Raw genomic sequence first — 14,105 nt, forward strand, 5'->3', positions numbered from 1 at the left:
AGAAAATTAATTACATCACATACTGCGTAAGTTTTTGGTCACCATCCAAAAGAAAGAACAGCTAAAGCTACACTTAATTCACAAAGAAGCCATTTGCCTAAGACACCAAGACTATCAAAAAGCAAAGGAGATATAATAGATTTTTGTCAGCTAAAACACCAGGGAATGTAAAAGAATAAGAAACCTTTAGGGATTAAAAATTCAAGTAATATCTTTTATAAAAGGAACGAGAATGAAAGGTTAGCAGTTTTGTGTCACCTGAAATTAGAGTACACCAGAAATAAGACTAACATTTGACCCCCAAACAAGAGTTCTGCAATTTAACAAAAAGGCCAATACTTAGCGTTTGGAGCATAAAAATACTTCTAAATATATCTTAAGGAAATTTGTTTAAGTTAGATCAACATTACTTAGACTATACAATAGGTGAGCCATATTTTCCTTCACTAGAATATTTTGTTTAATCAATAGTGGGAATAAAATATATAAACATAGATTCTTTATATATAAATGTAACACATAAACACTATACCTACACATAAACATAACCAAGATATATGGATATATATATTCATATGTTTCATCTTCTATATATGCACACATTAACAGAGATAATTAATTGATTAAAATACTATTCAGTAAACCTGGAAAACTTAACAGAGACTGTTACTGTGTATGCATGATCTCTCAAAATCAGGGAGATCAACTTTAAGCCCCCCTATCGTGGCTTCTTACTGATCCACCTTTTTCTTAGGTGTTTGCTTATGGCTGCCCTGGCATGAAGCACTGGCCATGGCCTCTTACACGGAAACACACAGGAAGAACAGGCTCCGTTCTTTTTTTTTCCGTATTACATCTTGATTGTTAGCCCTTCCCCTGTTTCTTCCCATTCTTCCCTCCCTCCCACTTCCTCCCTTCTCCCCTCCCCTATGTCTGTGATTGAGGGAGACCTCCTCCCCCTATATATGCTCTTAGAATATCGAGTCTCTTCTTGGTAACTTGCTATCCTTCCTCTGAGTGCCGCCAGGCCTCCCGATCCAGGAGACGTGGTCAGAAAAGGGGCACCAGAGTTCGTGTGAGAGTCAGATCTCACTCTCCACTCAACAGTGGAGAATATCATGTTCGTCGGCTAGGTCTTGGTAGGGGTTCGAAGTTTACTGCCTATATTCTCCTTGGTTGGCGCCTTAGTTTGAGGAGGCCCCCAGGACCCAGATCTGCCTGTCATAAAGTTCTTCTTGTAGGTTCCCAGGACCCTGTGGGTCCTACTATTTCCCCATTCTTCCGTGCTACTCTCGCCTAAAGTCTCAATAGGATGCTCTCTCCTCTGACTCGCTTTCCTGGTAAGTAAAGTTTTTCATGGTACATATCCCTTGGACTAGTGTTTTGATGTAAGTGAGTATATAAAGTTACTAGAAGGAAAACTCCACCCCAACTGGTCAAACTCACAGGCTCCGTTCTTAAGCAGAGAAGGTGTGCTAGACAGGAGCAAAGAAAGAATCCTTCCACAGGTTTTTAACGGAGTGCTAGCACATATCCAGCCCTCTCATGGTGTTTGAGCTGTATCAGCCAACAAGACCAAAATTATAGCCTTTGAGACGCCGATATGGATTCATAAATTGAAAGGGCGTATAACTACAAATGCCCTTCACATGTGATATTATAGAACAGCTGCGTATCATGACCACCTCGAGTGCCCTGGAGCTGCTCACAGCCATTTGAGAAAGAATGTCTGGGCTTGGGCAGGATTTGGTCTTACACTGCACCCCCTCTAATGACATGAGTGAACTAAACTATTGCTAAATGGAGGAAATTAAACACAGTAGGAAAACTGAAATGCGATCTGATGTAGAAAGGCAGTCACAGGAGCTGAAATCGAAGTGTGAGACTCAGGAGATTTTCACCAAAACATGTTCAGACATATAAAAGCATGGTGCTATAGTTAATAAGTGTGTTGTACTTTGGAAAACCTCTGAGAGTAGGTTACCACAAAAACAAATACACGAGGTAACACATACACTGACTAGTTCAACTGCGTCAGTCACAGTGTACTATGTTTTCTATTATAGGCGATGAATACGTATGCTTATTTATCAGTTAAAGATGCAGAAAGAGGTTTAGAACCACAGATCTGTAGGCAATCACAGGCATTTAGGAAATAAAAGCCTAAAATGCAGGAAGGAGAAAGAGACGGATAAAGGGAAAGTAACTACACACTAAACGACTACACATTCCATACGTGGAACACTCTGATTTTAATTTTGAACTGGTAGATTGCAAGGAAGATGAAAGAGCCAGGCTTCTTGAGTTACTATGTTGACTATCTATCCTATAAAGAGACATATTATTGACATGTGGATAATATATTTGAAGGACATATTTTAAATTGATATATATATATATTCATATATATGAGAAATGAGATTGCAAACATGCTTCTAAGTCTTAACACGGAAGTACTTACTTGGTAAAACCTTTTCAAAGTAGAATGTCAACAGCAGGTAGAGGACACTATCAAAGAACAGCATGAAAATGGTGACAATGATTACATGTGAGTTCTCCATCGGGTTTGCATTAGAATTCACATCAAAATCCAAGTGTAAGAGCTGGAAATTAAAAATGACCCAGAAAGTCAATGGCAAATGATTATTTAAAAAAAAAAAAAACAGCTTAGCTATTTCATGAACTCTCATGCCAGATCCCTGAAAGACAAAGTTAAATGATTTGACTGCCTAGATCACATATTTTGACTGGAAAATAGGGCATATGAGAACTGTAAGACATATGGGATCGTGTTTAGTACAGTGAGTGTGTGTTTCAAGTGAGACACACATTGTGTGGGGAAAGAACTTAGTGAAGGCGTGCCAGTCATGTAAGACCTTGCTAAATTGGGAATAGGGGCAAGAAAAGATGCTTTGGAGGATGGCACATGGTTGTCAAAACACTAACGATAACACGTTTCATGTTTAAACAAAGACAGTAGGAAGACTTGATGACATCATTGGTGAGTTGCCTGACTGGCTAAGAGCACTTGCTGCTCTTGCAGAGGGCTCATGTTCAGTTTCAGCACCCACATTGGGTAGCTCACACCCACCTGTAACTTTACCTCCAGACTATCCAATACCCTATTCTGGCCCCTGCAGGTACATGCACACAGGTAAGATGTATACACACACACACACACACACACACACACACACACAAACACACAAATAAAATTTTTAATTAAAAGCCTTACTGACCGATAATTTTTATTGTGTGTATATACACTCACATACATATGTATATACACAGCAATTATTAGCATCACATCATAATGGAGATTTGATAATCGGACATATTCCATAACTGAGAGAAAGAGTTCTTCTACCCAGATTAAGAAGTAAGTAGAGAAGTAGAATAAAAATACTTAAAGATCAAAAAAGGATTTCCTATTCAATGGTTCAGCATCCGAAATTTTCATTTTCATTTTATTTTGCTTTATACCACTGCTTCGGAATTAAAGCACATATCCTTCTAAAATTAAGTAAGATGCTTAACCGGAATACCTCAGTTTAAATACAATTTTTAACATAAACTTTGGGGACTGATAAAAACCCTATATACTGTATTGAAGAATTATGAATCTATCTTTTTACATACAAAAGATCTTTTTTTTCCCCTAGAAGAAAATGACTTCTGTCTTTTATAGTTCATCTTTGAAACCTTAGAAATATGTTCCAATGACCTATATGCAGAAATGATTGTGAGACTATTGAGTTCCAGGGAGGAGGAAGAAAAAATATTTCAGGGATATCACCAATAAACTGACTTGTGTCTGTCTCACTCACCTGGGACATTCCAAGCATAAAGGCAAAGGGGCTGAGCAAACTTAGAGCCCACTCCAAGGACATGGGAAGGTATCTGTACAATGCTGTGAACCCCAGACCTCCACAGGAAACAATGAGGAAGAACACCATGAAGTCCGTGAGGAAAGACTTCTTCAGTAAGACACTCATTAAGAAAGACAAGGAGATCTACAACAAAAGAAGAGCACGTTGTCTTATGTCCCTCTAAGAGTTTTTACCACAGCAAAACAAATGATTTACTGTATAAAACTACAGGGGTTTTTTTCCCTCTAGAAACTTTAAAGAAAGTTAGAACTACAGAGAACTATAGAGAAATACTATCTAACTACGTATTTGCCTCGTGCAAGGAGAAACCACCTCATTGGTAGCAACTTTGCTTCTTAGGCGCAAAACTACATAGAATTTTTAAATTCACCAACTCACCAAAGATAAGCCATAGAAGAAAAAGAGACTGAAGATCACCATGAATCCAGTCAGAATGATAAATTGGACCAATTTTACAATAAATGTCAAGAGAATCGTCACAATGAAGACAATGACACCATAGAGCAAGCCCCAGGACAGCCTGGCACAAAAACAGAATCCTATTAGTATTCATGGCTGGACGAAAAAGAGGTCCTATTCTGGGTACTCAGGTTACCCTTCTTTTAGCCACACTTACTCTTCCATTAGAATTCACAGGATCTTCTAGGACAAATAAGCAGAGTGCAGTAATATGGGGCTGTAGATAATCTTATAATCATATACTTAGAATTAATACAAAGATTGAAGACAAACCATGAACAGTGACATCTTTTACATTGGGTGTGGACACACGTGTGTCTTGCTGAGTTGTAATCCTTGAGAAGAGTTAAATTAGAGCCTCTTTGTCCTATGCAAAGGTTCCTAGTTGCAATAATACATAACAGAGCTTTTTTATGGCTTTACATGGAAATAAGAATGCTTAATTCTATACTTCCTTCTTTCTCTAATGTGCTTACAACAAAGTTTCTCTTCTTTCTCCTTATAGAGGTACCAATTGTTCTATATTCTTTAAGAATTATTTTCACATTATTATTATTATTATTATTATTATTATTATTATTATTATTATACATATAATCTCTTTCCTTTGTCCATTTACTTTTCTTCATTAATACTTTCTGATAAATTATAGTCTTAAAATGCTATGATCTTAAAACTATAAGTCTTAAAATACTAATAAGGGGGATATAGAGAGTTGGCTCAGCAGATAAAGTGTTTGGCATGCAAGCCTGAAGACTTGAGTTCAATTCCCAGAACCTACAAAACAAACAAAACAAAAAAGCTGTGCACAGTAGTGAATGCTTGTGATCCCAGAACTAGGAAAAAGGAGATTAGCAGATTCCCTGGGGCAATAGACCACAATTGGCTAACTGGCTGGTCAAATTTAACCAATGAGTCTCAAGCCAATGAAAGTCTCTGTCTCAATAAATATGATAATAGCTAGCAATAACACTAGAGGTTGATTTCTGGCCACTACACATGCACACATACATGCACATACAAAACCACACAGGTACACTAACACATGAAGTTTAATGACCAGGAAAAAGTAGTGTACGGATGTGTTATTGCAGCTATAAGAAATTAATAACAAGTTTTGGTATTGTTCATAGCTGGTTCCTATAGCATTTTCTACTTGCCCTAAATTATCCTTTACTGATTTACAGCTTATAATATGCCCATAGGATAGGTTTTCCCAACTTACAAAATAGACTCCTATCCAAAAGGGCTGAGTCATTCACTTCCTCTGACCTCAGAGACAGATGGATGTTAACTTGTAGGAGCTTGATAAGGACAAATGTTTCCTGCCCCTAATTACGCATGCAACTCCTATTCGTGCAGTATAAATTAATTTTTCCAACAAAGGATATAAATCTTAAGTAATATCTTATCTCAGCCACCTGCCATTCTTTCTGATTGGTCTCAAAAAACATTATGTACATCCCCACTTGAAAATAAGCAAACTATACAGATTAAAATAGCCAGTGATTTCCAGGAGTTTACGAAGAGACTAAGGTTGAACAAATGAAACACAAACAATTTGGGGAGAGTAAAGCTGCAGTCCATGCTACTGGGACTGTAGACATTAAACAGTACGCATATGTTGACAATCATTTAACTGTGCAGCACACAGTGACCCTAGTTTAAATATGCATACTAGTCACTAATAACTACACTGGCTTATTAATTTTGACAAATATACAACATTTGTGCCCATTACAATAAGAAAATAACTTAAAAATATATTTTATTAATTTATTCATATTACATCTCAATTGTTATTCCATCCCTTGTATCCTCCAAAAATAACTTTTTTAAAGAAAAAGAACAAGCATAGTTAATCATGTCAACAGACATGTAAGGGTGCTTTGGTGGAAAGTCCATAGGATTTGAGTGGCCTATCTCTACTTTCTTCTCAAGAAATAAAGACTTAATTTGTTTAAAACCCTATGAATTAAATAGTGTTTTTACCATGACATGATTCTGGCATATCTTATGGGGATACTATGTCACTTTATGGTAATTTAAGGGCAGAAACCTGGGCTTTCAACTTGAAGTTTGTGCTATTTCATATACAGTCATAACCCTAACTGCCCAAATACATGTTAATATTTAGCATCTCCTGATCACCAAATACTCTTCAAAGTGTAGGCTAGGCTATTACAAGAGTGAGCTTAGGGGCCAGAGATATGCCCCAGTGGTTAAGAGCATTGACTGCTCTTGTCAAGGACCCAGATTTGATTCCTGGTAGCCTGTGACATGTACAGGTATGTCACAAATACCTGTAACATATCATCTTCTGGCCTCTGTGGGCACCAGACACACATCTGGTGCACACGCATACATGCATGCAAACACCCATACACATAAAATAAAAAAGTAAGCTTCTCTAGAAAAATAATAAGCTTAGTTAATCATGTCAACAGCCATGCAAGGATGCCTCCAGATTTATGCAGTTTTCCTGTGATGACACAACTGGTGAGGAGAAAGTGAACCATTAAGTAAATGCTGGTTTTGTTTTCTTGGTCTTTTGTTCCTTTGGTTAAGGCTACTGTTAGGGGGGGCATAACACTTAATATATTCAGCTCTGCAGTGGATTTGTTTTTTTCTGTAATGCTTCTGGCATAACATCCCATTTAAGTGATCGAATACATTGATTATTTGTCCAACAACAACAACAACAACAAATTTGTGGTGGTTCTCAACTTGTGGGTCATTCACAACAGTAGCAAAATTACAGTTATAAAGTAGCAACAAAGATACTTTTATGATTGGGGGTCACCACAACATCTGGAGCAGTATTAAAGGGTCACAGCATTAGGAAGGTTGAGGACCATGTCTCTAAAGCAAACATTTCATTCAGCATTAGAACTTTAGAGTTCTCATGAATCTGAAAGCAGAGGGTATTGGTTGCCCAATATCTAAAATATCACTCAATGGCTAATATGTAACTCATCCTTCCCCTCAGAGTTAAACGTGGTGAAGTCCAGGCTCCTTCTGTGCGGTACCACATCGGGGATAGTCCACGCCATTCAGAGGAAACAAAGGCAAGGATGTTCTAACAATGACAGAGCATTTGGAAGGTTGTTATTTTGTTTGAAACAGTGTCATATACCTGAGGTTGACCTCGAACTCCATATGTGGCCAATGATGACCTTCAACTTCTGCTTCTTCTTCTTCCTTTACCTCCTAAGAGCTGAGATTGAATGTGTGTGCGACCGTGCCGAGTTTATATAATGCTGTGGATCGAATGCAATGCTCTATGCATGCTAGGCAAGCGCTCTGACAGCTGAACTACAGTCTCATTTCCCAATGCTTTTGTGTGTGTGTGTGCCTAGGAACTCACTTTTTCTGAGCCTCTCTCACTCACCAGAATGCTGAATCTTGAAGACCCATCACTGTCATCAAGCCTTTCATCTTTTTTCTTTCTCTTGTAACACCAGCTGAGATATAGTAGGTGAGTGGGGAAAAACAAATAATATAGAAAAAGAGGAAGGTGTCAGTCACTAGTCCTCCTTGGCCAACGAAAGGGTCTATCTTCATGTACTTTCCGGTAACTGACATCATCTCTTCCATCACTGAGTGATTTGTCGTGACCTAAACAGAGAGATCAGTGAGGAAAACAAGAGCAGCAGTGGCACACAAATGACATCCGTTTCCCCCTGAATGCAAACTGATTTGTCTGGATTTGGTTTTAGCCTGAGTTTCTCCTCACGTGTTTTGTAACTAGGTTATTTATATTGTAGAGTCAAATCTTTCATCCTGGTCTGCCCACATTACTCAGAATTTTATCAATTCTTGTCTATCATTGCCTGGCCATTTTTTTTTGGGAACACTTACTTTTTTTCCGCCTCCCCTGTTATATAAGGCTCATCCAGTGACAAGGATCACTTCAGTGGGAATTGTTCCATCTAATCTGAGAATTGTGTGTTTCTTTATCAACAGGAGCGCTGTTTGTAATCCCACAATAGCATGTTTCCTTTTCTAATAATTATGTGGTTTTTATGTCTGGATCCTAAGAGGACTGATTCCCTGGAGAGTTAAACCTTGTGTTGTTTGTGTTGCTATCTATGCTGTTCTATTATAACTGGTAACACAGCAGCTTTGATGAGTGTTTATCGGGGGAAGCTGAGTGTGAGTAAATCCAAGTGAAAGAGTAAGTGAATAGAATGAAAGAACACAGCTGTCCACCAACACAGTCACAAAACTGAGCAGAATTAGTTCTCACCAAACGTTTGCACTCACCTCTATGATGGCTGCATTAATGGCAGCTTGAAAGGCCACAAACCCATCTCTCCAGAAGTGTGAAATTTCACAAGTAATATCGTCTCCGTATGAGTAGCAATGAGCTTTGAGAACAAAGAGAAAAATGTGAGTATGGGACGTGATCCTAATGATGGCAAGCAGTGAACTTTACAATACCCGTATGCCTCAAAGTCTACAGAATGTCAAATTCATAAATAATTATTAATAATTATTGTAATGAAGATAGCAATGCCCCCTGCCATAGACAGTATTTCTTGTGTTTACATTCTCCAAGGGTCAATTCTTTTCTCATATTTTCCTGTTTCTCTATTCATATTTTTGAGCTTTTTCTTTCTTTTTTGTATTTTTCATTATTATTATTATTATTATGATGATGATGATGATGATGATGATGATGATGCTTGGTGTGAGGGAATTAAACTTATACCCTTATGCTTGCTAGGTAAGCACTATACTGGTGAGTTATACGCCCAATCCTTGTATCATTGTTTTAGAATCACTTTTAAGATTACCAAAATGTACTAATATCATCAAAAATAAGACCCAGAACCTACTCTAATCAAGTATTTTTTCTAGTGAGATAATGGGATATAACAAAATTATGAGAAAATGGAATTCATAATTAGATGATAATTGGGTAGACCTTTGAAGAAAAGTTATTTTGGAAAATGAGAAGTCAAAATTACCCCTCTATTGAAGTCTTAATTATAGTTCATTTTAGATAAACCAGCATTAAATTGGAGAATTTATTCTGTGCTACATTAATTTAAAAATATCTTTAAGTGATGAAGGCACATATAGACTTACGAAGGCATAAATACAAACAGAAGAAACATCTGTTCCCGGAGCTACACACCTTACGAAGGGCCGTCTAGGAGGCCCAGACTCCGTTTCTTCTGGGTCTTACTCTACCTATTAAATTCATCACCCTACAACAGTCGCTTTCCTAATCTTTGGGGATATTTTTAAAAGATGGTTGGATTCTTAAGGAGTACCCCTCCTCCAAGTGATGACAGGCACATCTTTTGTTGTTGTTTTCTTTTCTTTTCTTTTCTTTTTTTATTTCTGTAAAAAGGATCTCATTCTGTAACCTAAGCTGGCCTGAAACTCTGTAGGTAGTCCAGGCTGGCCTTGAACTTGTAACCATCCTCTTGCCTACTGAGGTCTGGGATTACAGGGCTAGGCCATTACATCTGCCTGCTATGGGAAGATCGTTTTTTTTTTTTTTTAAGTTGTAGCCTGATGACACGGCTTCAGCTGACACATGTGATTTATCTGCTATTGAATGTCATGCTTCCTCTTGGCAAAAAAAAAATGTTAAACTCATATATCATCAGAAAACATGGATACAATCCACTTTTTTTTTTTTTTTTAGCAATCACTTTCACTATTGGCTGCTGTGATCTTTCTCTTTCATGTGAACGTAGTTTAGGATGTGTGTGTGTGTGTGTGTGTGTGTGTGTGTGTATGTGTGTGTGTGTGTGTGTGTGTGTGTGTGTAACATTTCTTGTTTGTCTAATAACTTCTAGATGTCAACTTTACCTTTGTTACAGTGGGGAGGTGGGAAACACAACTTAATGTGTCTGCTCACGTTGCTCATGTTGTTTCTTGGGAGCCACCCACCTCGTCTTGTGAGATAGGGTCTCTCACTAGGACCTAGGACTCACTAACTAGGCTAGCCTGGATCTCCAGGGAGCCATCTCTCTCTTTCCCCAGCACTGCAATTACAAGCATGCATCCCCACGCTAAGGGGTCTCACCTGTGTTCTAGCTATGGAACTACCATGCTCAGGCTTGCACACCAAGGACTTCACTCAACGAGATATCTCCTCAGCACCCTGTCTTTGTCATTATTTTGTATTAATTAATATCCTGTTCAAATTTCCTTTCTACCACTGTGATAAAACCAAAGTAGTTTGGTAATTAAAACATTTATTTTAGCTTAAAGGTTATGATATATCATTAAGGGCAGCCATGGCATGAGCACTGAGCAGAGGACATGGAGGAATGCTGCCTACCGGCTTGCTTCCCTTACTTGTGCAGCTACACTTGTTTGACAGCCTGGGCCCGCCTCCCTATGGATGGTACCACCCACAGTGTGATTGATGGACACTCCAACATCAAATAGCAGTTAAGAAAATGTGATGCAGACACACCCACAGACCAACCTAAGGGAAGCAATCCTTGAATCCAGTTTCTCTTTCCCAGGTTGTCCAGTTAACCACAAAACTAGCCAGGATACATCTCTACATCATCTTGTAACATTAGAGGCACCGGAAGTCCTCCCGTTTGGGGGCTGCTTAGGTACCTGTGTGGTCCTGGTGTTCCTTTATGACTGGGATCCTTGTTCCTTTCAGAAACTTCAAATGATAGGAGTAAGTGTTGGTGAATATGACCCTCACTACATCATCATAGCGTTTTGAAGTGAGTTCTGTCATATTTCCTTCATCTGGAAAAGCCAATATTTTTCTTCCTGGCATTCAAAGGAAAAAATAATAATACTGTAAGTAAATGTCTATGAATAATACCTAAGAGATACTGCTTTAGCTCCTTTTCTATTGCTGTAACAAAACGCCGTGACCAAAGTCAACTTAAGGAAGAGAGAGCTGAATTTAGCTTATGGCATTAGAGTGATAAAAGTCCATTGTGGCAACACAGAGCAATGACAGCGAGCCACAGACACGGTGGCAGGAGGAGGGAGCCAATATCTTCAAAACGCAAGCACAAAGCAGAGAGTGTAGCATGCAAGGAGGGCAAGGCTGTGTATTCTCAAGGCCTGCCCCGAGTGACGAGTGACATACTTCCTTCAGCAAGGCCATAGCTCCTAACCCTCCTCAGGCAGCACCAGCAGCTAGGGACAAAGTGAGATTAAGGGTCCATTTCTCATTCAAACCGCCATAGAAACCTTATTCCATTTCCTCCTGTATAAATTTTTTAATGAAAACCATCCCAAATTATATAACAACCTTGGGTGAATCACTCATACTAAAAATGTCAAAAATGCTTTTCCAGTGTTGTAGACAAAATCAGAGGACTATATATAAAATTGGTTATTTTCTTTCATATACTTTAGTGAACAAATTTCCACTATACAAAATAACCCATCGTTCCATTTAGACTATTTACTATTTTACAGAAAGATAAGTGTTCAAAACTTAAAATTAAAAAAAAAAAAACCAGAACAGCAACAAAAACCAGTGAGTATGTATTTGGCTTAGTTAGACACTGCTTTTTCCTTAGAGAAGGCATTGCTCAAATTTATTTTCCCTAAAAACCCATCACGTTTGGTGAATGTGTCTAAAACACGTAAAGCTCTTAACTCAGAGACAGTGCAGCATGCATGACTAACATGATCCTTACTTTACACAGACACTGTGCTGACCTGTATGAGCATGTTACATTACATAAATATAAGTGATGACAAGCCTAAAAGAATAAAAATGAACACTTTTTCTGTGTTGGAAGTGTTCATAAAAGGGAAGGGAGCAGACACACTGTGTTTTTTACTTACTAAAGTACATCTTCACTATTTGTTCATAAACTAAATCCGTGGGATAGTTGGCAAGTCCCTTGGTTACCTTAGAGATAACATGCATGCAAAGGTCAACTACATAGGCCTAGGAAGTTGGATTCACCTAACAGCTTTGTTAACATTTTTTGTTCGGGCCTTTGAAAATGCTTTAGAAGGGTTACGTTCATGACATTTTCATCCCCCCACGGAACACCTGTGAAATAGAGGGTCAGTCCACAGATTGTAGGAGAAATTGAGAGCTGTGGGTCTTGGGTGGAAGCTCAGATGAGGGTATGATGTTAAGTCAGGAGTGGAGTCAGTTGTTGAAGGGTCTGACGGCTGGTGCAGACATTCAGGTTCAGGGGTCAATATCAGTAAGCCAACCATCTTATTGATGAGGTGCCAGAGGAAAGCAGGTTTGGGATGTTTTGTATCCTCGTGGCCCATGGTGAGCAGGGAGGCGTGGATAGCAAGGGAGGAGACCTCAGCATAGTCTGGGAAGCAAGGCCACAGTGACTCCCAGGAGCAGGTGGTGTGCCAAAGCGTACGCTGTGCCGAGGGCGAATTTTTAGATATTTCAATCTACTTCTGAGCACAGAGTCCAAATACAGAAATAATTGTTGCCTGAGCCAGAACAAATCCATGGACAGAATAGGACTAAGGAACAGGAAGAAAGATTATGTAGATTTTCGGCGACTGGGTCCAGTCACCAGGTTGACCACCTTACAATAATGCCGTTGGTGGAGCATTTTAACACTGCCTGCTAATGTCGGGTCCTTCTGAGACGCCGTCACACTTGGACTCAGCTAACACCATGGAGCCATCACTGAAGCTGAGGTCTTTTTGGTATTTTCCCCCTTGCCTGTGGGATTTGGATTTGTACTTAAGAATATTGAAAAGAAAAAGAAAAAAAATCGGTTGTTTTTCACTTCCTGGTTTTAACTTGTCTTTATTCTAGTAAACATTCTAAAATCCAGTGCAATACTACTCTGTCTTCTCTTTTAGCTTGACATGGTTTGGGTGTGTTCTCGGGGTAGCTCGGAGCCTGAGCTGAATCTGCTAGGAGAGATGAGCTTGATTTTCCCCTGTGCTGCTGATTTTGTTGAGATGAATTCGTGAGACTCTACTGAACAAACTCAGTCCAAGACAAACAGGCAAGGAACTGTATTTTACCTAAAACCATACACGTTAGGATACACTAACTAGTGAGAGACACAAGATACATTGTATGTTATCGACTTTCTCTTATAAATGAGGAGACGTGGGGCTCAACGGCACTTGAGGAAATACCTGAAGCACCGCACCACAATTAAGCAAGAGCATACCAGCCTGGAAGTTCTCCCACTACAAACCACTTCTTTCTTATTCTGAAAAGAAAAAAAATGCTATCAAGTTCTTTTAACTAGTATAATGCTCTTTCTGTGTAAATAACCTTACATAAAGAGCAGGAACTGAAACTGAGAATACTGTGGCTACATTGGTGACACAACGTAATCCTAGCAATTGGGAAGGAAGCTGATGCAGAATTATGAGTTCCCGGCCAGGCTGGGCTACACGATGAGAAACTGTCTCAGATTTTATTTTCATTTAATAAAGATATATATATACATAATCAAGGGTCAGTGGTTGAAATTTATATTTTAAAAAAGAGCAATGGCAATTATTCTTAGGCCAGGAACATGACCAAGGGAGAGCATAGCTAATAGGTAAATTTTGACAATTAACATTTTATCAAGTGGAGTTGGAGAGACATCTCAGTGTTTAAGAGCCCTGACTGCTCTTGCAAGAGGCCCATGTTTGGCTTCCAGCACCCACATGGCGCTCACAATCATCTGTAACTCCAGATGCTTTGTTCTGGTCTCCAAAGGTGCTGCGTGCATGTGGTGCACAAACATACATGCAGACAAAAACCCACACACATAAAATAGGAGTAAGTCTTTTGGGAAAATATTTAATTAG

The 14,105-nt window shown here is 38.8% G+C and overlaps 1 protein-coding gene across 2 annotated transcripts in view; it reads right to left on the minus strand.

Moving 5' to 3' along the window:
- The window catches only part of LOC311579463 (ABC-type organic anion transporter ABCA8A-like), a 59,889-nt gene that overhangs the window by 39,123 nt on the left and 6,661 nt on the right, over positions 1 to 14,105 (minus strand). For both annotated transcript variants that reach the window (XM_084750083.1, XM_084750084.1), the window contains 6 exons: positions 10,944 to 11,108; positions 8,616 to 8,719; positions 7,741 to 7,967; positions 4,269 to 4,410; positions 3,828 to 4,013; positions 2,462 to 2,603 (listed from right to left, as the gene is read on the minus strand). In XM_084750083.1, the coding sequence (XP_084606209.1) occupies positions 2,462 to 2,603; positions 3,828 to 4,013; positions 4,269 to 4,410; positions 7,741 to 7,967; positions 8,616 to 8,719; positions 10,944 to 11,108 (966 nt within the window). The remainder of the gene's footprint in view (positions 1 to 2,461; positions 2,604 to 3,827; positions 4,014 to 4,268; positions 4,411 to 7,740; positions 7,968 to 8,615; positions 8,720 to 10,943; positions 11,109 to 14,105) is intronic.

This window comes from Acomys minous (genome assembly GCF_964271855.1).
Source record: "Acomys minous genome assembly, chromosome: 12".
Taxonomy (NCBI): domain Eukaryota; kingdom Metazoa; phylum Chordata; class Mammalia; order Rodentia; family Muridae; genus Acomys; species Acomys minous.